The following is a 21,569-nucleotide window of genomic DNA, read 5'->3' as shown; positions in this document are numbered from 1 at the left end:
CGGCCGCCATGGCTGCGCGGCTGCCCCCTGCCCCGCGCCGCTCTCGCGAGACTTCGCCGCGAGACTGGCGAACGGCGGGCAAACATGGCGGCGGCGGGGCCGGCCTCACCTCGCGAGAGTTTACGCTCTCGCCGCGCCAGCACTGGGTGCTGGCAAGATGGCGGCTCTCGCGGCGTCATCTCGCGAGAGTTCCGCCTTCCCCTCTCGCACGCCGCCGCCGTGCCAGTACTTAGTGCTGGCAAATATGGCGGCCGCGCCGGCGTCAGTCAACGAGCTTTATCGGCGCCAGCAGCCGGAGGTGGGCTGGCGGGGTTGCTGCCGGTTCTCGCTGTGGTTCTGCCGGGTTCTCCCCGTGGCTGCCCCACGCCGCGGGCCTGGCAGGAGCTGTGGGCCGGGCGTCCCTCAGCCTTGGCGCCTCAGGGCCTCCGGGCCCCCTGACAGGGCCCACCCTCCCCGGTTGTGGGGGCCGTGAGGTGACCGGAATGGCGGGAGGAATCCCTCCCCAGGCCTGGGAATCCCTTCATGCCACCACGCAGCATGGCGGGAGCTCCCCAGGGCTCCCCCCCCCCGTCCCTTTGCCGTTCGCCTCCTCGGCTCGGCTGTGGCTCTGGCGGGAACAGCCCGGCTCGGCCATGGCAGCCGAGCACCGCGGCTGCTCCAACCCCAGGCCCTGGGCCTGCTGCCAGCCCTCCCAGCACAGCACAACCCCCCCCTGCGAGGGGGCCACGCCGCCCCGGCCTCGCCCCTACGCGGTGGCTGCCCCTCGCCGCTCAGGGCCACGGCCCCCCGGGACGGGCTCGGCGGCCGACCCGGGGCCGAGGGGCTGCCCGTGGGCTCAGGGCCGCGTCGGGCGAGGCCGCTGCGCCTGCCCTGTTGGGGCCGGCCCCACCTGAGCTGGTTAAACAGGTTTGAAGTCCAGAAGGCAGAGCGAGCCTGGAAGCATTTCGCAGGTTCCCAGCAGAGCCCGCCGCTGCGCGGCCCCCGGCCCCATGGCCCCCTGCCTCTCTCCACGTAAGTCTCGCGGCGAGAGGAGCCCACCTTCCTCCCGTGTCCCGTGGGGCGAGCGGGGCTGGGAGAGGGGAGATGGAGGCGGGAGAGACACGGGACGCTGCTTTAGCCGTACTTCCTTGGGGGACCTCGGGAGAAGCCCTGCGCCACTGCGTGCCTCGGTTTCCCCACGCCTGTGGCCAGGCCGGGGATCTTTCTGGGGGTGCAGGGATAAATGTGTCCAGAAGGGAGAAAAAAAAAGAGAGATTTCCGTTGCTGGAGGCTTTCCAGCAACACCCGGGACGGGCAAAGAGTCAGGGAACCCCTGCTCAGAGGGAAAAATGGGGGATTTCTGCCTGGATTTCCTGCTCTCCCCCCCCAAGCAAGTGGCACCCGGCAGCCTCCTGTGCCCGCCCCAGCGCGGTCTCAGCCACAACAGGCAGCGAATCTGGCTCAGCCTGACTTTAGCTGTGGTTCCTCGATGCGGCCTGGCCCGCTCTCGCCCAGTATCGGGGCTTGGCTGGTGCTGGCACAGGACGGAGCCGCGGGTGGAGCCGGTTGCATCGGCCGGGCAGCGTCCAGCTCCCCCGAGGCTGCGCCCAGCCACAAACCCAGGGATGGGGAAACAATTCCCAGGCTGCCACCATGTCACAGCCGCACCCGGGGCTCACCGGGCGCCCAGCGCCGGGCGATGGTGCCCACAGGCGTGATGCCACACGCCCCGATCCCGCTGCCGTGGGCTGGGCGCTGCTTTCTCCTCATAGTCGGAGCGCAGGTGGGTGCCGGGGCCTCGAGGGGTGGCGGCTGCCGGTTCGCGCCCCACGCTGTAACTGGAGCTGTCTGTACGACCCCAAACCTCTAATTTCTGCTTTTTTTTTGTCTGTCTCCTTTCTCCTGGCACAGGGTGAAAGCAGAAGGGCCGGGAGCCTTCGTCCCCCTCTCGACACCCCAAAACGCAGGAGAGTTTCTTGCCAGTCCCCAGCCGTACCAAGCCGGCCGCTCTCATGGCTGCCGCTGACCCCATCCTGCCCGCCGAGGAGGTGGCTTTGCTGGAGCTGGAGAAGGTGGCCCAGGCCACCCCCCTGGACAAGGTGCCGTTAGCCCCAGCTGAACACCCGAGGGACCCTGATGCCACCCTGCCGTGGGACCGGTGCCAGCCCAGCGCCTGGGGCCAGCCGGAGCCCGCGGAGACGAAAAGGCGCTCGAGTCCCGAAGGAGGCCGCGAAGACCCCAAGGAGGCTGCTCCCACCTGCCCCCCAGCCGAGGCCGAAGACGAGGAAGCCCTCGGGCTGCCCGTGATGCCAGCCCACGTCTTTGTGCCCATCGACCCGCAGTGCATTGAGCGGACGCCCGGCAAGCCGAAGAAGAAGCAACCCACCCCATGGGCCCCAGAGAAGGGCAAGGAGGGCAACGTCTCCCCCAGCGACAGACCCGACAGCCTCCGCCAGAAGCAGGTCTTCCTCCCCATCGGCCCCTCGCGCTACAGCGACCCGCTGGGCTTCGAGGGGCGAACGGCCAAGCCACTGACCGAGGGGCCGCGGTGCCCGTGTGCCAGGGACTGCGGCACCGGGAACCTCAAGGCCGTAGCCTCCGTGGTGGGGGCCCTGCTCCTCTGCCCCTGCTTCGTCTACGGGGCCTACGTCTTCCTGCCGTTTGACGCCCCGCTGCTGCCCACCGTCAGCGCCCGCCTGGTCTACACGCTGCGCTGCGCCGCCTTTGCCACGTTCCCCATCGTTCTGGGTGAGCTGGGGTGGGGGGGTTGGCGTGCAAAGCCCTTCACCCCCACCGCTGGGCTGCGTTGGCTGTGGGGAGCGGGGAGCAGAGCCGGGGCTGGGCTCTACGCAGCTCCGTTGCTCCCATCAGAAGCAGCAGACAGAGGTTTCCCACCCCGTTGCATCTCTCTGGTGCTCCCCCAGCGCGGGTTCGCTGGGCGCCTGCTCAGCCCCTCTCTCTGCCCCTCAGGGATGATCGTCAGCGGCATCTCCCGCCTCTGCTCCTCCGCCCTGGAGCCCTTCGGGGAGCTGCAGCGGGAGGTGGAGATCCACCGCACCTACGTCTCCCAGTCTGTCCAGCTCTTCATCCTCTACTTCTTCAACATGGCTGTGCTGGCCACTTACCTCCCGCAGGAGGTCCTCAAGCTCATCCCCCTGCTCACCGGGCTTTTCGCCATCTCCCGGTAAGTGGCTCCTTTCCCGTCCCTGGGCTGCGGCAGCACCCAGGGTGCAAACGGGGTCTGTCAGTGCTGGCAGACACCATGCCTTGGTGCAAACTCCCGTTCCGGCAGCGCCTCGCTCGGTTTTATACCCAGGAAGGCCGGCGCAGGGGAAGGGTTGCTCCATCCCTCATCCCGCTTCCCGTAGCAGCTGTGCCTGGCAAACCCTCGCTGGGGTCAGAACCCCTGAGCGAAGCTGGGTGCCGGCCCCAGGCCATCGCCCTCACTGAGTCCGCCCCTCTCTGCCCTCCCCAGGTTGATTTACTGGCTGTCGTACGCCATCGGGCGCTCCTTCCGCGCCTTCGGCTTCAGCATGACCTTCCTGCCCCTCCTGGCCATGCTCCTCTGGAACCTGTACAGCATGTTCGTCCTGGAGCCCCAAAACCTCCTTGCTGTGGCAGGGCCGAAGCCCGAGGACTCCAAGGTCACTGGGGCCAAACTCCGGTACTGGGGGTGAGGGAGGAGACAGGGTGCCGGGACCCCACGGTGCAGAGGGATTGAGCCCTCCTTACTGCCCTGAAGGTGGAGGGCTGCAGGCAGATCTGCTTGGGGGTCTCTGCCCCGACCCGGCAAGGTTTTGCCGGGCACCCGGGGTTGGCAGAGCTGAGCTGTAAAACCCTCTGCACTGGGAGTTCACTGGCGGAGGGCGAACAGGGCCCGGAGCAAGACCCTGTCAGCCCCGTTCCGCGAGGATGGGCTGGGCCGGGATTTGCCTGACCTCCTGCTGGAGCTTGCTTTGCCCAATAAAGCCCTTCACCGCGTGGCTCCGTGGCTGGTTTGGGGAGGGTGGGTTAAATTCCCCCAGGAAACGCTGCTGCCAGGACGTGTAGCGTCGCCATCACCCAGCCCCAAACTGATGTTTCCAAGAGGGGAAAAAACGAGGTTTCCCCCAAGCTGTCCATCTCTCAGCACGGCACCCATCCCTTCGTGGCGGTGCAGCCAGTCCTGCCCAGCTTGGCCCTCCTCTTCCTCCTGGTGAAAGTTCAGCGCCTGGTTCACAAACCAGTTGGCCCAGGTAGGAGGGAGGGAGCCCTGCCCCAAGGAGGGACGCGAGGGGAGAAGTGAGGTGGCACCTGGCTTGCTGCTGCCTAAGGCTGGGGACGGCCGATCCGCCCAGGACGGGCACCCAGCCTGCACCCTGAGGGTGCAGACACAAAGGGACCCCTGGAGTCTGGTTGTCTCAGTTCTCCAGTTCTCAGGCACAACCCAAACCAGTTCAAAACCCACCACATAAAGGGAAAGCCCCTCCCTTCCCTACATGTGCCAAGTGTTCGGCTTGTCCCGTGTCCCATCCCTGAGGGCTGGATCCTGGGAGCAGCTCACCCAGCGCAGCCCAGCCGAGTCGGGGAACGGAACGGTCTGACTCCCTCCGATGAGTGGGGGGACGGCAGAGACACGGCCTGCGGCCTGGGCTCACGCTGACCCCACGGCTCATAGGCAAAACCGCCCCGGGGTGTGAGTCAACACAGGGGCAGGGAGCCTGCCTCCTCACACAGAGTCCCAGCATGGGGGGGTTGGGAGGGCCCTCTGGGGATCCCCCAGCCCAACCCCCTGCCCAAGCAGGGTCACCCAGAGCAGGGGGCACAGCACCGCGGCCAGGGGGGCTGGAATATCTCCAGAGAAGGAGACTCCCCAACCCTCTGGGCAGCCTGGGCCAGGGCTCTGTCACCCTCAGAGGGAAGAAGTTCTTCCTCGGGTTCAGCTGGAGCTTCCTCTGCTCCAGTTTGTGCCCGTTGCCCCTTGTCCTGTTGCTGGGCACCACTGCAAAGAGCCTGGCCCCGTCCTCCTGACCCCCCCTGCAGATATTTAGAGGCATTTCTAAGGTCCCCTCGCAGCCTTCTCTTCTCCAGGCTGAACAAGCCCAGCTCCCTCAGCCTCTCCTCGCAGCAGAGATGCTCCAGTCCCCTCCTCATCCTTGTAGCCCTCCACTGGACTCTCCAGTAGCTCCTCATCTTTTTTGAACTGGGGAGCCCAGCACTGGACACAGCACTGCAGATGGGGCCTCCCCAGGGCAGAGCAGAGGGGGAGGAGACCCTCCCTCGACCTGCTGCCCACACTCCTCCTAATGCACCCCAGGAGACCACTGGCCTCTCCCAGGCGTGTTTTTGTACCTTTGCTCCTGCCCTTTAATTCCTGCGAGGCCCAAGAGCTGCTCTCCTCGCTCTCGCCCCTAGTGCAGCGTTTCTACAGCAAACTGCTCGTAGAAATCCACTTTATTTGGTCAAAGACAACTCGGTGATGGAGAACGCAGAAACCCAGCACCCCTCAAGTGACGCGGCACCTCTGCAGCCCCCGAGCAGCCGCAGCCCCTCTTACCCCGTGGCTTCGAGCAGCTGCCAGCCCCGCAGAGCCGCAGCTAACCGCAAGCAAGGCTGCAGCCGCCCTTCCCGGCACGGACCCGAGCTCAAGCACCTGCAGCGAAGCGGCACTGGGATTCCCTCTCGTAGCAGCGGCCCTCCCCGAGGCCAAGCACAGCCGAAAGCGCCTGCTGGGGGTTGAGGAGTCGGTGAAGCCCAGCTGGGTTGAGCGGAGCCGTTCTGGGACACCCCCAGCCCAGGGAGAAGCAGCCAGGCTCCCCGCGCGCCGGCAGGAGCGAGTACTGGTCCCCAGCCCTGTCCTGCAGCCCTGCTGCGGGGTTGGAGCCACCCGAGAGACTCTGGAGGTGGCACAGGACAGGGCACAGCCGGTCCCGGCTGCTGCTTGGCTGCAGGTAGGGAACAGTGGTTTGATCCCTTGAAGGAGGAGGAGGAGGATCTTCCCGCGGCTGAAGGCAACCCTGACCAACTTCCCCCGTCGCTTCCCTTTGCGGACTGAAAATCCAGAGGAAGAAGCATGATCGGACGCAGGATCCGGGCAGCGGGAGGGAGCGGGACAGAGGGACGTGTTACGGCAGGAACTGCTGCAAATGTCGCCCCGATCCCCTCGGAGCCCGGACCGCAGCGACGGAGGGGAGCACAGAGAGGGGAGCGCAGGCGCTGGAGCCCCTGCCGCAGCCGCGGGCCTTTCCTGGCGACAAGAAGGATCCCAGAGGTCTCTGCAGGGACCGTCCCGCTCAGTTGATGGGCTCGTACTCGGAGTAGCGGTTCCTCTGGGCAACGAGGACCACGCAGCTGCCCACCAGGAGCATCGCCACGGGGGTGCCCAGCGCCACGGCCATGATGGAGATGACAAGGGGGGAGAAGGTGTCCTTGGGGGGCTGCCCGAAGCCCAGCAGCGCCGACCTGCGGGAGGGGGTGCGGGAAATCAGCCCTGGAGCTGGGGATCAGCTCTGTCCCACGGGTGGAACGGCTGCGGCTTTCTACCCCGATAGCGTCGGGTCGAGATGTCCTGGCAGGATCCCCCATGGGGCAGGAGAGGGTCTCCCAGACTGGGGGAAGGCGAGGAAATCATGGAATCAGAGAATGGGTTGGGTTGGGAGGGACCTTGAAGATCATCTGGTTCCAACCCCCTGCCATCAGCAGAGACATCTTCCACCAGCCCAGGGTGCTCAGAGCTCCATCCAGCCTGGCCTTGAACCCTGCCAGGGAGGGGGCAGCCACAGCTTCTCTGGGCAGCCTGGGCCAGGGCCTCACCACCCTCACGGGGAAGAATTTCTTCCCAATATCTCATCTCAATCTGCCCTCTGTTAGTTTAGAGCCGTTCCCCCTTGTCCTATCACTGCACCTCCTTGTGAAAAGCCCCTCTCCATCTTTCCTGTCGGCCCCTCCAGGCACTGGCAGCTGCTCTAAGGTCACCCCGGGGCCTTCTCTGCTCCAGGTTGAGCAGCCCCAGCTCCCTCAGCCTGTCCTCGGAGGAGAGGTGCTCCATAAAAAGAGGCTGCTATAAACTGCGAAAACGCCTCGCTACGGGATCACCGGAAAACGCAGACTTTTGAAAAGAAACAATTATTAAACAGAGCCGCCCTCCAGCCCCGCCGTTCCCCAAACCGCAAGTTACCAGCGGCTGGGAGAGCGTCATTTCACGCGCAAAGGGACCCCCCTCACCAGCTCAGGTAGCGCTTCTCCTGGTAAACCTTGCCATCCTCTCCGCCAAAGGAGATATTGAGGGCGCTGACGGTGTAGGCGCTGCCCGCGCCCTCCCCAAAGTAGGCACGGACGAGGCTGGATGCGGGCAGGGTCCAGTTGGCTGCTTGAAGGCCGTGCGCCCGGCACTGGATGTTGTCCTCGCGCCTGGGCGTCCGCGAGCCGTAGGCCGTCGCCTTCCACTGCAGGAAGCTGAGCGCGGAGCTGTCGTTTCGGGACTCGGCTACCAGGGAGAGCATCTGGGGGAGGGAGGGAGAGCGACGGGCGGTGAAGGGAGGACGGGAGACGGTCCCCGTGCCGTGGTGGGGAGCCCCAGCTCCCCCCTCCCGCCTCGATCCTGCAGCACGGGACGTCCCCAAGCGCGGTGCTCGCCCCACGCTCACCTCGAAGATGGTGGGAGTGTACTCGTCGTCGATGGAGCGGGCCGAGCGCAGCTTCTGCGCCGCTCCGGTCTCCTCCACCGTGGCCACCTCCAGCACGAAGCGGGAGCCGTTGCCCCGCGGAGCCACCCCGGCCAGGACAAACTCCACTTTAGAGCTGTTGGCCGTGTGCAGGAGGCTGGGCAGGGGCCCATCACGGCCACCGGCCTCGTAGGCTGTCACCTGCGGGGGACACGGGTCGGAGGGACAGCGCCGTCACCAGCAGGGACACCAAGGAGCACCATTCCCTCTCTAGAAGGTGCTTTGGGTGGCACGTTCACTGTGTTCTCGCTGTAGCACCCCGGGGCAGCGGATGCGCCCAGGGACCTACCCGGAACGCCAGGCTCCCGTTGGAGAAGCTGCCGCTGGGGTCGGTGGCCGGGACGCCAGTGAACTCGGCCGTCAGGGCCGTGTGGTTGAGGGTGCGGTTGATGCTGTCCCAGGAGAAGTCAGCCAGGTCGTACGTGGGGTAGAAGAGCTCTTCCGGCGTTTCGGCCTCGCTGTACTCAAACACCTTGGGAGAAGGAAGAGGAGAGGGGCCGGGAGCCACGAGCAGCTGCTGCGGACACCACCGCGTTGTGCTACGGTCCCCAGGCTGCCGCTGCCACCAGGGACAGGAAGGGGACCCAAAGCGAGCGGCCTTGCCCCAACGTCTCAAGGCACCATCACAGCTCAAGACAGAGACCCCCAGAGCAGGAGACACACGGGGACCGCTCTGCCACGGCGGGGAAAGCGGCCGACCAAGCTGCTCTGCCCCAGTCACAGAATCATCATCAAGGCTGGGAAAGACCTCAAAGGGCATCGAGTCCAACCGTCACCCCAACACCCCCACGCCTGCGAAACCGTGTCCCCAGGTGCCACATCCACACGGTGTTTGAACCCCTCCAGGGATGGGGACTCCCCCACCGCCCTGGGCAGCCTGAGCCAACACCTGAGCATGATTTCAGTAACTAAATTTTCCCCAATCTCCAATCTGAACCTCCCCTGACGCAGCTCGAGGCCGTTTCCTCTCGTCCTGTCGCTGGTTACTGGGGAGCAGAGACCAACCCCCCCTCGCTCCCCCCTCCTGTCAGGGAGCTGCAGAGAGCCATGAGGTCTCCCCTCAGCCTCCTCTTCTCCAGCCGGAGCAGCCCCAGCTCCCTCAGCCGCTCCTCATGGGACTTGTTCTCCTCCAGCCCCCTCCCCAGCCTGGCTGCCCTGCTCTGGCCACGCTCCAGCCCCTCCATGTCCTGCTGGGAGTGAGGGGCCCGGAGCTGAGCGCAGCACTCGAGGGGCGGCCTCACCACGATCCCTGCCCTGCTCCCGCTGCCCACCCCATTCCTGATCCAAGCCCAGATGCTGTTGCCCACCCGGTCACGCTGCTGGCCCACGTTCAGCCACGCCAGACCCCGCGTCCCCTCCGCCGCGGGGCAGCTCGCCCGGGGCCGGGCCGCCTTCCTCAGCGATTACCTTGGTGAAGACAACAGCAGCGGCGTAGACAACGCTGCTGGGAGGGTCGATCCAGACGGCGCCCGCGGGAGCCGGGGAGAGCAGCCGGGGCCAGTCGACACGCAGTGTGCTGCTCCGGCCGCCCGTAGCCAGCAGCAGCACCGCGGGCGCCCCGGTGCTGCTCCAGACGTAGTGCAGGGTGTCGCCGGGCCCCTCCGCCCGCACGTGGAGCAGGTTGACGGAGGAGCCGTTCCAGCCGGGGTTGTACTGCATCGACACCTGCCGAGGGACGGGGGGCTGGCGGGGGTCTCGGTCGCACCCACCGCAGCGCGACGGTTCCGCACGCTGGGGCCAGGGCTCATCTCGGGGCTCCGCAGGCGTCAAAGCCCCGCACGTTGCCCACCCAAGGGCTTCCCAGGCCTCGAAGCCCCCCGCATTGCCCACCCGGCGGCTTCCCTGCCTGCAGCCCCGCTGCTCCCGCCGGGTCAGGGCACAGCCCGGAGGTGGGTGGCACCGGGACGGAGGTGGGGGGACCCGCGGGGGCCACCTCCAGCTCGGGGGGTCGGGATCCGCGGGGCAGTCCCCCCCTTCTCCCCCCCCCCCGCAGCTCCCGGCGGGACGAGGCCCCCGGGGCGTCCCGTTGCCAAGCCCGGACCCCCCCCCCCCGGCAGTGGGCCGACCGCCGGTGCCCCCCCGGCCCCCCCCCCCCCGCTCACCCGCCGGCCGCTCCCCGCCGCCAGCAGCACCGCCAGCACCGGCAGCGCCCGAGCGGCCATGTTGGGATCCCGCCCGATCACGTGACCGCGCCTGCACCTCCAAGGGCCCGCGCAGCTTCTTAAAGGGGCCGCCGCCCTCCGGAAGGACTTTTGGGGGTGGAAACGATCGCGTCAGCGGCCGCGGGACGGGGATCCCGCATCGTTCCGTCTCCCTTCCCTCTCCCCCCCAGCCTGTAGCCAAGGCTCGGACAGACGGAAATGCCGACAGACAGAAACGCCGCGGTTTATTTTTGAGGCAAACGGCACCAAGTCACAGCCCCGCGGCTTCAATCCGGCCTCAGCATCTCCCCCTCGAGCAGCGGCACTTGGGGGGGCACAGCAGCCCCCTCCTCACCTCCGCGTTTCCCCCCCCCCATCCCTCCCCCGGACACACGTTTGTGCTGCTCGGCCGCGGTCGCTTCCCGCAGCTCGTCCCAGCGGCGAGGCGCAGGCGGCCGCTCCTTCCCCGCGGTGCCTCGACGCCTCAGTCCTGGGCCGGCTCCGGCGCGGCGGGGGGCTGCTTGCTCTGCTCCTCGCCCTTCTTTTTGTGCCCCGAAACAATGTCGTCAATGCGGAGGAGGAGAACCGCAGTCTGGGGAGAGACCCCGCGCCCAGGTTTAGTCAGACCAGAACAGAATCCCCTCTACGCGGCGGCTTTCACCCCCAAGAACTCTCTGCGGGGAGGACACGGTGCCCAGCCCAGGCAGTGGGGAGCAGCCGGTGGCTCCAGCACCCAGCACAGACACCCCACGGGAAAGGGGACACCAATTACTCCCAGCTGACCCCCAAGAACAGGACAGAGCGTCCCCAGAAGCAGCCACCTGTGGCCCAACAGCTGCGAGGGAAGCTGAGAGCGGGGTCTTTTGGCAGGGGGAGGGCAGCGGGTGCAAGGCCGGGCAGACGATGCACGGGGCAGCCGCTCCCAGGGCCACCCACTAGCTGGATCCCAGCAGGGTGCTGGCACTGAAAGGCTCCATCCCTCCGTCCTCGCCAGACTCACAAAGCTGTGCAGTTGGCAGACGAAGGTGGGATGGAACATGAGAAGTTTGTAGCCACGGGATCAAAAAAATCAACCGCGAAGCCAGGCATTACATCCCTCACCATCACACGGCTCCCCAGTTCAAGAAAGACGAGGAGCTACTGGAGAGAGTCCAGTTCTGGCTCCCCAGTTCAGGAAAGATGAGGAGCTACTGGAGAGAGCCCAGCGCAGGGCTACGAGGATGAGGAGGGCACTGGAGCATCTCTCCTCCGAGGAGAGGCTGAGGGAACTGGGCTTGTTCAGCCTGGAGAAGAGAAGGCTGCGAGGGGACCTTAGAAATGTTTATAAATATCTGCAGGGGGGGGTCAGGAGGACGGGGCCAGGCTCTTTCCAGTGGTGCCCAGCAACAGGACAAGGGGCAACGGGCACAAACTGGAGCAGAGGAAGCTCCAGCTGAACCCGAGGAAGAACTTCTTCCCTCTGAGGGTGACGGAGCCCTGGCCCAGGCTGCCCAGAGGGGCTGTGGAGTCTCCTTCTCTGGAGATATTCCAGCCCCGCCTGGCCGCGGTGCTGTGCAGCCTGCTGTGGGTGACCCTGCTTGGGCAGGGGGCTGGGCTGGGGGATCCCCAGAGGGCCCTCCCAACCCCCAATATTCTGTGATTCTGTTAGCGAGGGGGAACGCTGGGACGCACCACGCTGGGGCTGCGGAGCTCGCCCAAACATCCCACAGCGTTCACACAACGCTCCCCTCGCCCAGAGATGGGGTACAGAGGCTCTCACGCTCCCCCCGCCTCGCTCCTCACCTCCACGGCCGTTTTGTAGGTCTGCAGTTTGACCGCCAGCGGCTCCCAGATCCCCAGGTCCTTCATGTCGGCTAAGGCTCCGGTCTCGCCGTTCACCCCCCACGTCTGGCTGCCCTCCTGCGTGTGCTTCGCCTGCGAGCGGAGGGACAGGTCAGCCCCACGCGCGTCAGACAGCGAACCCGCCTGCTGAAACGCCGACTGCCACCGGCTCAGGACAGCAGTCAAAGGTCACCGGAATCATCTCAGGTTTGGAGTTCACACAAGGACGTGTCGCTGGCACCCCTGAAGCCACTGTATCGGGAGTCAGACTTGGAGATACTCTCTCTCACACCATCCAATCTAACCTCAGAGGAAGATTTTCATTTTGACATCAAAATTTGGTTTTTTTAAACTCCAGTACCTTCTATATAGCTTAATAACTTAATTCCATCTTCCTGCTTTCGAATTGAGAGGGACCTGGCCAGGCTGGAGAGCTGGGCCTGCGTGAGCCGCATGACGTTCAACAAGGCCAAGGGCAAGGTCCTGCCCATGGGTCGGGGCCACCCCAAACACAAGGACAGGCTGGGCGGGGAGCAGCTCGAGAGCAGCCCTGAGGACAAGGACTTGGGGGTACTGGTGGGTGAGAAGCTCAACAGGAGCCGGCAACGTGTGCTCGCAGCCCAGAAAGCCGAGCGTAACCTGGGCTGCATCCAGAGCAGCGTGGGCAGCAGGGCGAGGGAGGGGATTCTGCCCCTGGACTCCGCTCTCGTCAGACCCCACCTGGAGCCCTGCGTCCAGCTCTGGAGCCCCCAACACCAGAAGGACGGGGATGTGTTGGAGTGGGGCTGGAGGAGGGCACGAAGATCATCTGAGGGCTGGAGCACCTCTCCTCCGAGGACAGGCTGAGGGAGCTGGGGCTGCTCAGCCTGGAGCAGAGAAGGCCCCGGGGTGACCTCAGAGCAGCTGCCAGTGCCTGGAGGGGCCGACAGGAAGGATGGAGAGGGGCTTTTCACAAGGGGGTGCAGTGATAGGACAAGGGGGAACGGCTCTAAACTAACAGAGGGCAGATTGAGGTGAGATATTGGGAAGAAATTCTTCCCCGTGAGGGTGGTGAGGCCCTGGCCCAGGCTGCCCAGAGAAGCTGTGGCTGCCCCCTCCCTGGCAGGGTTCAACGCCAGGTTGGATGGAGCTCTGAGCACCCTGGGCTGGTGCAAGATGTCCCTGCTCATGGCAGGGGGGGTTGGAACCAGATGATCTTCAAGGTCCCTTCCAACCCAAACCATTCTATGGTTCTATAAAGCTTCAGTAAAAATGTCTGCCGCCCAGCTAATGCACAAAACCTAACGACAACCTCTCCATCCCCCTCAACGGATCGGTCACTTCAACACGGGGTTCCTTTAACCACAAAGCTGCTGCAGCTGCTGAAAAGCTGCACCCCATGGGTGCTGCTATGGAAGGACAACTGATCCGAGGGCTGGGACATGGCGGGAAGGAGCGGAATCTCTCCAGCCGGCCCCGTGCCCCACGCCTTACCCTGAGTGAGGTCAGCACACGGATGGTGCTGGCGCCGCAGTTCTGGATCAGCGTTCGGGGAATCACTTCCAGAGCCTGGGCTACCGCACGGTAGGGCCACTGCTCCACCCCCGTCATGCCTTTGGACTTCTCCGTCAGCGCGTGGGAAACGGCCATTTCGGTCGCTCCCCCGCCAGGCACCAGCTGCGGGTCGACGAGGACGTTGCGACACACCTGCATGGCGTCCTGAAGGTTGCGCTCCACCTCCTGCAACAGGCAGAAAAGCAGAGGTTTACTGCTCGTGGGGCCGACCTGCTGGAGAGCAGCTCTGTGGACCTGGGAGTGCTGGGGGACGACAGGGTGACCATGAGCCAGCAGCGTGCCCTGGGTGCCAAGAAAGCCAATGGGATCCTGGGGTGCATCATGAGGAGTGTGGGCAGCAGGTCAGGGAGGTTCTCCTCCCCCTCTGCTCTGCCCCAGTGAGGCCCCATCTGCAGTGCTGGGTCCAGTGCTGGGCTCCCCAGTTCAAGAAAGATGAGGAGCTACTGGAGAGAGTCCAGCGCAGGGCTGTGAGGATGAGGAGGGCACTGGAACATCTCTCCTACGAGGAGAGGCTGAGGGAGCTGGGCTTGTTCAGCCTGGAGAAGAGAAGGCTGAGAGGGGACCTTAGAAATGCCGATCAATATCTGCAGGGGGGGTCAGGAGGACAGGGCCAGGCTCTTCCCAGTGGTGCCCAGCGACAGGACAAGGGACAACGGGCACAAACTGGAGCAGAGGAAGCTCCAGCTGAAGCCGAGGAAGAACTTCTTCCCTCTGAGGGTGACGGAGCCCTGGCCCAGGCTGCCCAGGGAGGCTGTGGAGTCTCCTTCTCTGGAGATATTCCAACCCCCCTGGACACGGTGCTGTGCCCCCTGCTCTGGGTAACCCTGCTTGGGCAGGGGGTTGGGCTGGGGGATCACAGAGGGTCCTCCCAACCCCGACCATTCTGGGATTCTGTGAACGCACAGCCCACAGTCTGCGGGGCCGGTGCCTCTGCAGGACACAGGTTTCTCCTCGCTGTGCAGTTCACCCCACAAGACAGGATTTCTTTGTCACTCCAGAACCCAGAGGGAACTCGTGCTCGCTTCATTTGTGCACAACAGCTGCTCGAAACGAAGCAGTGACTTCTCGACGCCAAGATGGTGGCCAGGACAGGCAGAACACGTCATAACTTACTGCTAAGATTTCCTTGCTGGCTCCACGCAGCATGATAGTGCAGGCCTTGGGGTCTTTGCAATCAGTGATGAAGGCGAAATACTCATCGCCTATTTTTTTAACCTCGAAGAGCCTGGCTCCGGTTCCCACGTCCTCCTCCCGCAGCTCGTCTGTGCGACTCACAACGCGAGCGCCGCAGGCCCTGCCACACAAACAGCCGTCCCGTTAGATGCTCCCCGGTAAGAGCCGGGGAGAAAGGGCGAGATCAGAGCGGAAACGCCGTGCTAGAGACAGCGAGGACTGTGCCCCAGCGAGGGGACAGCCTTCACCTGGCGATCCTGTTGTTGTCCGTCTTTCGCACTCTCCGGATCGCGGTGATGTTGGCTTTCATCAGGTAGTGCTGGGCCAAGTCTGAAATCAGGTTGGGGCAGTTTTATTGATGGATCAGCGGTATCGTGACAAGCTTTCTGCGTCTTTAAAGTAAAAAGGGTTATGGAAAGAAAAACCTAAACATAGCTGCTTCAACCAAGCTGCAAGGCAAAATTACAGTGCAGCTCTCCATGGTGTGCTAGACTCATCCTCACTTGTACTTTGGTATCGTTTCCAAATGCTGGAAAAGCAAAGTATTATTCTAAATGTCCACGTTCACAAGGCAACCTCAAGAACCAACTTCAACGCCTGCAACGTAGAACTATTTGCTAGCAAGCTAAGAACCAAAACCAAATCAGGGTCATGTTCAAAAAGCAGGTTTGTGAGGGGGGGTTTTTAGTATTTTTTTAATGCTGAACAGTGCATTTAACACAGCATCGACCTTATTAAGATGAATTCAACCCAAAGAAGGATCACATGTGTTATTACCAGAAATTCCTTTTTCTGTGATGACCAGATCTGGCTTGACTCTCACCAGATCCTCGCAAATCTGCTGAACGTACTCCTCCTCCATCTGCAGGATGCGGGCAAAGTCTTCCTCCCGCGTTATTTCAATATCAGTCTGCAGAGAAAGAGGTGGAAAGGCCTCGCTCTGTTCCTCCCCACCCTCCACCGAGCTAGACGCAGACCCCTGGCCTGACTGACCTTCGCTCCTCCAGTATTGCCCGGGCAGAGTTAAGGAGAACCACACAACGAAAAATACCAATCAAATAAACCGTGGGACTGTGTCAGTTTAACATTAGTGCTAATCAGAGCACAGAAATGTTTCTTTGACTCTTGACCACCATCACTTAGGTACACAACTCCCTGCGGCAGCTTCAGTGAGCGCCAGTGCCGCAGCCTCAGCTACACCCTTCCCCCCTTTTCCCCAGGGTACTGACCCCATGGCCTCTACACACAAAAGGTCTCGGAAAGAAAGAACACGAAGAGAGCCGTTTGCCGCTCACGCTTTTAACTGCCTGGCTTTGTTCACTTTACTAATCTTAAACTAAAAGTAGCGGACATCTCTAACGGGACTTGCTTTACCTGGCTCTCTCCTTTCTTGTACTCCAGTGAGCAATCCAGAAGGACAATGCGTGGATTCTTAATGAGGCGACGCATCCTGGGATGAGTGACGTCTTTGTTCAGCATGATTCCACGCAAAACACACGAGTCTTCACTGAAACCCCCCGGAATCTGACACAAGAAAGGGGGAAAATGAGGCAACTCAGTCTACTCTACGAAACCCTGTGTGTCTGGGCTCCTGAAACTATCCACCCCACGTACTGAAAAGGAAAACTCTCCCAAGTAACCGTGATGCATCCAGGTCACAACCCGAGTTAATCTCAGTCAGCGTGCTCTTAAAATGCAGCGAAAAGCCGTGGCAGAACTTGAGAAACTGCTCCCATCCTATCGCCCCACAATACGCGTTTGGAAGATGGACACTGAAAACAACTTCAGTGATCTTTTTGGCAAATACTCAGAGACAGTTGCAGTAACTGCCTCTGTTCTCGCTGCAAACCCGCAAGGCCGACAGCACTGACTGAAACACCTTCAAGGGTTATGTCTGCAGACTGCGGATCAGCAGCGCAAAATTCTTCCCGCTGCGTCCTAGGAACAACCAGTTCAGAACAAGAAAGGGGCACACAGGCAAGAAGTGGTTCAGGACACACTCACCTTTTCTACTTTTGCATATTTTTTAATATCAATTTCCTTTCTGCCGTTTTCTTCAAACTCCACCGTCTTAACAGCGTCAAGAGCAATGCTACAGGCCAAGTCAGACCAGCGGTTTATTGCCTTGGTGTTTATAGCACTCTTTATTATTTTAAGCATCATCTCTCTGTTGTTCACGTCCACTGCAGTGCTGGCACAAAGGAAAACCCAAACAGTAAACTCCTCATTACCCCAGGCTACAATCTATTCATAATCCCATTGAGTCTCTCTCCAATTACATTAAATTATATTTCACTAACGTGATTCCCTGAAGAACCACCTTCAAGCCATACAGAAACCCCGCGTCCTTTCTCCCCAACTCCCACCAGCCCACACTCACCTAATTTTCTTCAGAATACTGATCATGTCATCGAGAGCCTTACGATAAGCCCCAATGATCACAGTCGGGTGCATCTGCTGTTCAAGGAAGTGTTCGGCAACAGAGAGCATCTCTCCAGCTAAAAGACAAAACCCCATCAAAACTCCCCAGATCGGTCAGTGGAACACTCCAGAGTCAAGCCTGGAGAACAGCACGCCGGACAAGGAGAGCCTGCTACCCACACAGAGAGCTCTGACAACACCCACAGCTCGCCCCGAGATAAGCACAGTTAAGCCTAAAGAAAGCACACAACTCCCCGAAGCATGGAGCCGATCGCCTACGGCTCTAACAAACCTAGCATTCTCTTCCACGGTAAAAAAAAACATGGATCAAATTTTAGGGTTGGGAAATAATGAATCTCAGCCTCATCAAGGCATACTTACTGGCCTCTGGCAAGCAAAAAGGGCGAACTTCAGCCTCAACCCTTTATAAGAAGTATGTCTTATTCACTCTGCTTACCAAGGATAATTACAGACGTGGTTCCATCGCCAACCTCTTCGTCCTGAGTACGGCTGATCTCAATCATTGATTTCGCAGCTGGATGCTGGACTTGAATCTGTACAGGAGCAAGGGGTACATTTTGGTTCCAGAATACTAACGCCGAAACTTCTTGCGTCGCTCAGTGGAACAACCACCGCACCTTTTGAACAACCAAAGGCATTCTGCCCAGCTATGGCAAAGGTTTTTCTCTCTTTTTGAGACTGAAAATAAGCCCTTGTGTTTCATAATATTGTGTCTCCCGCAGTTTTTCAGGCATTACGATTTTTGTGATGTTATTTCAACAGCGCTTGCACCAGAAAGATGACAACGACTTATTGGTCTAATTATTCAGCATCGTAAAAGCAAGCATAGAATGGCAGAATGGTAAGGGTTGGAAGGGACCTTAAAGATCATCTAGGTTTTGATGCAAGTGATTGTAGCTACAACTACCACAGAATTTACCCCAGTCTCGTAAAACCTCCATGAAAACTTACCATCCCGGGATCAAATCTATTATTTTGAGGAGGAAAAGCATTTGCTGGAAACATTTAATTCCTTCCCAGTAAGCACCCTTCCTGGTACTGCTGTTTAGTACTTGCTGGCTCTTGCAAGAAGATGAAATAAAACAGTTCCACTGGCAGCTACGTGACTGCATCCTGGAAAACTCCAACTCACGAGTTAAGCAAGACAATCCTTTAGGAGAAACTTACTTCTCTAAGAATAGCATTGCCGTCGTTGGTCATCACGATCCCACCCATGGGGTCCAACAGCATCTGCAACCGAAAGAGCAGCAGTATTTGCACCGACCTGTACCACGCGTGGTGTTCCAGTCAGCGTGCAGCGCAGGTGTTTCAGCAGAAGTTCTTACCTTCATCATAGCTCTTGGTCCCAGACATGTTCGGATGATGTCAGCAATAGTCTAGGAGGAACAGAAGAGGTGAGGCAATACAGCAGCGCATCAGAAAGTCTAAGAAAACCACAGTCTACACGAAACAAGCAGCCACCACAAAATATAAGTGACCCAATGACTCTGTAGTTGCCTGGATGCAGCAGAAGTTAAGAATTGTGCGCGAAGGAGAACACAGGGATTACAAGGGCACTGCCACCACTAAACTTTTATCTAAATCAGGTGTCAGAACTTCTGCACTTTCAGATTTTGCAGAGAAAGAAGTTTTGGTGGGTTAAAAACCCCTCTGTGTTCACTAATATTGCGTCTATTACTTTAACAGTGAAAATTCATTTTCTATGCTGCTTCTACTCTGGATTCGTACAGACTACAGAAAACATGCTTCAGATCCAGTTTTCCCTCTTAAATGTACAAATACATATATATATGCGCACACTCACACTCTAAAATAAAACCCAAACAAACAATAAACACAAATCAAAACAGCCTGCCATGAGAGTACGGTACCTTTGCAGCAGTGATGTTTCCAGTCTGGACTTTTCTTCCAGACTCACGTTTCGTATTCTGACCTAAAGCGCACAGAAAAAGAGAAAATATTAAAGCACAAACCGAACTTCAATCTGACCTTACTAAGCAGTCCAAGACTGAAACAGCAATACCAACAATGCATCAAAGACACCCTCTCAGTCACACACATTTGATATATGACCAGTTCTAAATTAAGTTTACAACACCACAGCCACTATCAGAAAGTGTGTTCAGAGAAGAGTGTCAGTGAAAAACAACATTCCTTATTATAACAGAATTCCTGATTAGCATAATTCAACAAAGACAAAACTTTGGAGCCCCGCAATATAACCTATTCCCCCAAGAAAATCAGACAGCGGTCACTCGTGAGAACCTGCAAGGTCCCACAAAGCCTGGGGCCGGCTGCCCAGTAGTTTTCAATCAAAAAAGAGTTGCAGATGCTCACGCACACTGCTTTAAAATTGAGGTTTACGCACCAGTGCTGCTCAGCCTTTGGCACGTCGGGGTGAGCAGCTGCGGTCGTACCACAGACACACAGCCGAGGACGGGCTGCCAAAAGGGGCTGCCTTAAAGCATCTTGGTGCTGCTGGGAGTTTTTTTTAACTCCAAGCCCAGCCTGGAGGAGCACAGATTTACCTCAGAAGCGGGCGTTTTGTGATTTGTACAGCAGAACAAAAGAAAGCAGTGGTAAAAGCGGCGCCAAGCGTCAGGGTCAGCAGGCTGGCGGCAAAGGGGCCCTGGGCCGCACCATCTACGTACGGGCGGGCAGAGCAGGGCGAGGCGAGAAGGAGGAGACAAAGCGGGAAGCCTTTTCCCTCACGGAATGAGAAACACGCGAGGGGAAAACCGCCGAGCGCTGCCGGGGAAGGGATAGCGAGGAACGGGGGCTCCGACGGCGCGGCGGGGGGGGCGCGGCCCATCAGGTCCGGGCGGCGGAGAAGCGTGCGGGGACCGAGCAGACAGCGAGGGGGGGGCGGAACCCCCCGGAGGGGCGGGAGGAGGCCCTGGCCTGGCTGTGGGGGGGCTGTGAGGGAGCGCGAGGGGCAGCCAACATGGCGGCGGGGAAGGGGAGCCACCCCCTCGGCCCTCGGCCCCCACCCCCGGGAGCCCGGGCCGGCACTCACTGAGCACAAGGACGGGGCGCGGGCCCATCATGGCGGCGGCGGCTCGAGCGCGGCACCCGGCGCGGAACCTTCTGGAGACTGCGAAGGCGAGGCGACCCCTCCGAGAACTGCCGCTTCACGGTGCCGCGACACCCTACCCCGCCTCCCGCCGGCAACGACCAATCCCGCCCCATCCCGCGGGCGCGGCGTCCAATAAGGACGCGGGGCTCCGCCTCCCCGGCGCTGGCAGCAGGTTCGGTTGAGAAGCGACGACCCGGCGCATGGAGCTGCGGCTCGTCGTAGTGCGCATGTGCGGGCTGCCGGCGCCCCGCGTATGGACGGTGTGGCGGGACCCACTGCACATAGGAAAAGGGGGGAGAGAGTTGCCATTGGGATGTCGTATGGGGGACGCTCTGCTACGCGCTCCCCATTTCATCTGGAAGGCATCGAAGTAGCTCTACGACGGCTCTCCAGGCGAGCTAAGAGGCGGATCGGGGTCTCTGAGACCTTTGGAAGGGAAATCCTCAACGTCCACCCCCCTTTCCCCGTCAGCGCTGTGGTCTCGCCCACCCCGCGCCGCACCATGGGAGCGGCAGCTGCCGCCAAGCATGCTGGGAGCGGTAGTTCCTGAGGCAGCGACCTTCCCCCCGCCGCCATCCCCGTGGCCGAAGCGGAGCTGCCTGGTGGGCCCCGAGACCCTGCCGGAGCCCCCGAGGCGTCCCCTCAGAGCAGAGCTCCCCGGCGGTGGCGCGTCCCCGCAGCAGCCGGCGCTGTGCTTCGTCAGGCCCGTCCCGCTGTTCCGCGTTAATTACGGGGAGAACGGGCACAAAGCCGCTTCGGTTCGCCCTTTCCCAGCCTGCGGGCCTGGAAAGGTTTCCCACTTGTCTGATTTCCCCCCCCCCCCAATCTTGTTCTGCTCCGTAATGAGGCTTTGTCTTCCCCTCTTGGTCACCGGCGCTCTCCAGCTCACGTGGACCCACAGCTGCCAGCCGGGAAGAAACCACCCCGAAGCAGGTCGGCTGCATCAACCTCTGGCAGCCCGCTGCTGCCCCAGGAAGGGGCTTTGCAGAGAAATCCAAGCTTCCGGTGGGGGAGAATGACATTTAGTTCCGTTTTGCTACGGCTTTAGTTTTATTTTGTTACATAGCTCCGCCGCGGTGCGGAGGCAAGGGGTAACTGCTGCCATTTGGGTTGCTGACAACGACTGCTGTGAGCTCAGATGGAAATCACAGGGACTGCTGCGAGATAGGTGAAGGGAAACGGGGACGGAGAAGGACCGATAACCAGAAATTTATCCTCTACAAGAAGCATCCCTCTGGCTGAAACTGGTTTTGTGGTTTGGGACTCAGCCAACACAGACAACTAGGGAATTTTGAGCTAAAGGTGAAAAGTACGCAGCGAGGAAGACGACGAGCCTTTGCGAGGAGGACTACGAGCCTTCATCCAGAAGACCCCCACAGACAACCACCACACGACACTGCGCAGGCGCTAAAGAGGGGCAGAGTATGATAATGAATCCTTAGAAATAATTATAATCATCACGCCTATTCCCAGAACTAATTGTTCTGTAGGTAATATCCCACCTACTTAGATAAACTTTGTCATAAATAGGTGCATGGTTCATGACTCGGTGTGCAAGTTAGGAGCAGCGATCCCACTTGCACCCGGCGCCGTAACAAACATACCTGCTTTATAACTCTCTGTCAGCTGTCGAGTTTGTTTCCGCACGTCACCTCCTCTTTGCAAAAAGCTCAAAGCTTC

At 60.7% G+C, this 21,569-nt stretch overlaps 3 protein-coding genes across 4 annotated transcripts; 1 reads left to right on the top strand and 2 right to left on the bottom strand.

Annotated features, from left to right (window-relative positions):
- Nucleotides 1-265: 265 nt before the first annotated feature.
- Nucleotides 266-3,956, top strand: TMEM79 (transmembrane protein 79). 2 transcript variants are annotated; one of them, XM_075445406.1, is made up of 5 exons: nucleotides 266-298; nucleotides 907-1,011; nucleotides 1,891-2,727; nucleotides 2,950-3,163; nucleotides 3,455-3,956. In XM_075445406.1, exons 3-5 carry the CDS (start codon nucleotides 1,992-1,994, stop codon nucleotides 3,654-3,656), a joined length of 1,152 nt encoding a protein of 383 aa, XP_075301521.1. In that variant the 5' UTR covers nucleotides 266-298; nucleotides 907-1,011; nucleotides 1,891-1,991; the 3' UTR covers nucleotides 3,657-3,956. The 2 variants fall into 2 exon arrangements, with proteins under 2 accessions (XP_075301521.1, XP_075301520.1); XM_075445405.1 differs by lacking the exon at nucleotides 266-298 and having other exon boundaries at nucleotides 706-1,011.
- Nucleotides 3,957-5,400: 1,444 nt separating this feature from the next.
- On the bottom strand, nucleotides 5,401-9,890 carry GLMP (glycosylated lysosomal membrane protein). The gene is made up of 6 exons (XM_075445404.1): nucleotides 9,785-9,890; nucleotides 9,090-9,347; nucleotides 7,972-8,154; nucleotides 7,605-7,823; nucleotides 7,183-7,460; nucleotides 5,401-6,420 (listed from the first exon to the last, which is right to left on the bottom strand). Exons 1-6 carry the CDS (start codon nucleotides 9,842-9,844, stop codon nucleotides 6,252-6,254), a joined length of 1,167 nt encoding a protein of 388 aa, XP_075301519.1. The 5' UTR covers nucleotides 9,845-9,890; the 3' UTR covers nucleotides 5,401-6,251.
- A 296-nt stretch (nucleotides 9,891-10,186) lies between these two features.
- Nucleotides 10,187-19,982, bottom strand: CCT3 (chaperonin containing TCP1 subunit 3). The gene is made up of 14 exons (XM_075445403.1): nucleotides 19,830-19,982; nucleotides 18,685-18,746; nucleotides 18,139-18,189; nucleotides 17,981-18,043; nucleotides 17,250-17,346; nucleotides 16,752-16,869; nucleotides 16,376-16,562; nucleotides 15,746-15,895; nucleotides 15,149-15,281; nucleotides 14,620-14,701; nucleotides 14,312-14,492; nucleotides 13,118-13,363; nucleotides 11,606-11,737; nucleotides 10,187-10,415 (listed from the first exon to the last, which is right to left on the bottom strand). The coding sequence occupies exons 1-14, from the start codon at nucleotides 19,858-19,860 to the stop codon at nucleotides 10,308-10,310; spliced, it is 1,641 nt and encodes a 546-aa protein (XP_075301518.1). The 5' UTR covers nucleotides 19,861-19,982; the 3' UTR covers nucleotides 10,187-10,307.
- Between the last annotated feature and the right edge of the window lie 1,587 nt (nucleotides 19,983-21,569).

This window comes from Opisthocomus hoazin, chromosome 30 (assembly GCF_030867145.1).
Source record: "Opisthocomus hoazin isolate bOpiHoa1 chromosome 30, bOpiHoa1.hap1, whole genome shotgun sequence".
NCBI lineage: Eukaryota > Metazoa > Chordata > Aves > Opisthocomiformes > Opisthocomidae > Opisthocomus > Opisthocomus hoazin.
Note: the sequence above shows the minus strand (reverse complement) of the source record. Positions and strands in the feature narration are given on the sequence as shown.

What these genes read in the sequence shown, in the direction of transcription:
- TMEM79 (XM_075445406.1), top strand. Translation starts at nt 1,992, where the DNA reads ATGGCTGCCGCTGACCCCATCCTGCCCGCCGAGGAGGTGGCTTTGCTG. An exon ending in CACGTTCCCCATCGTTCTGG is followed by an intron (nt 2,728 to 2,949) that starts GTGAGCTGGGGT and finishes TCTGCCCCTCAG; the next exon opens with GGATGATCGTCAGCGGCATC. An exon ending in GGGCTTTTCGCCATCTCCCG is followed by an intron (nt 3,164 to 3,454) that starts GTAAGTGGCTCC and finishes TGCCCTCCCCAG; the next exon opens with GTTGATTTACTGGCTGTCGT.
- GLMP (XM_075445404.1), bottom strand. Translation starts at nt 9,844, where the DNA reads ATGGCCGCTCGGGCGCTGCCGGTGCTGGCGGTGCTGCTGGCGGCGGGG. An exon ending in ACGGGAGCCTGGCGTTCCGG is followed by an intron (nt 7,824 to 7,971) that starts GTAGGTCCCTGG and finishes TGTCCCCCGCAG; the next exon opens with GTGACAGCCTACGAGGCCGG. An exon ending in ACACTCCCACCATCTTCGAG is followed by an intron (nt 7,461 to 7,604) that starts GTGAGCGTGGGG and finishes TCCCTCCCCCAG; the next exon opens with ATGCTCTCCCTGGTAGCCGA.
- CCT3 (XM_075445403.1), bottom strand. Translation starts at nt 19,860, where the DNA reads ATGATGGGCCCGCGCCCCGTCCTTGTGCTCA. An exon ending in GCAATGCTATTCTTAGAGAA is followed by an intron (nt 17,347 to 17,980) that starts GTAAGTTTCTCC and finishes GCTCCTGTACAG; the next exon opens with ATTCAAGTCCAGCATCCAGC. An exon ending in ACAAGAAAGGAGAGAGCCAG is followed by an intron (nt 15,282 to 15,745) that starts GTAAAGCAAGTC and finishes CTTTCTCTGCAG; the next exon opens with ACTGATATTGAAATAACGCG.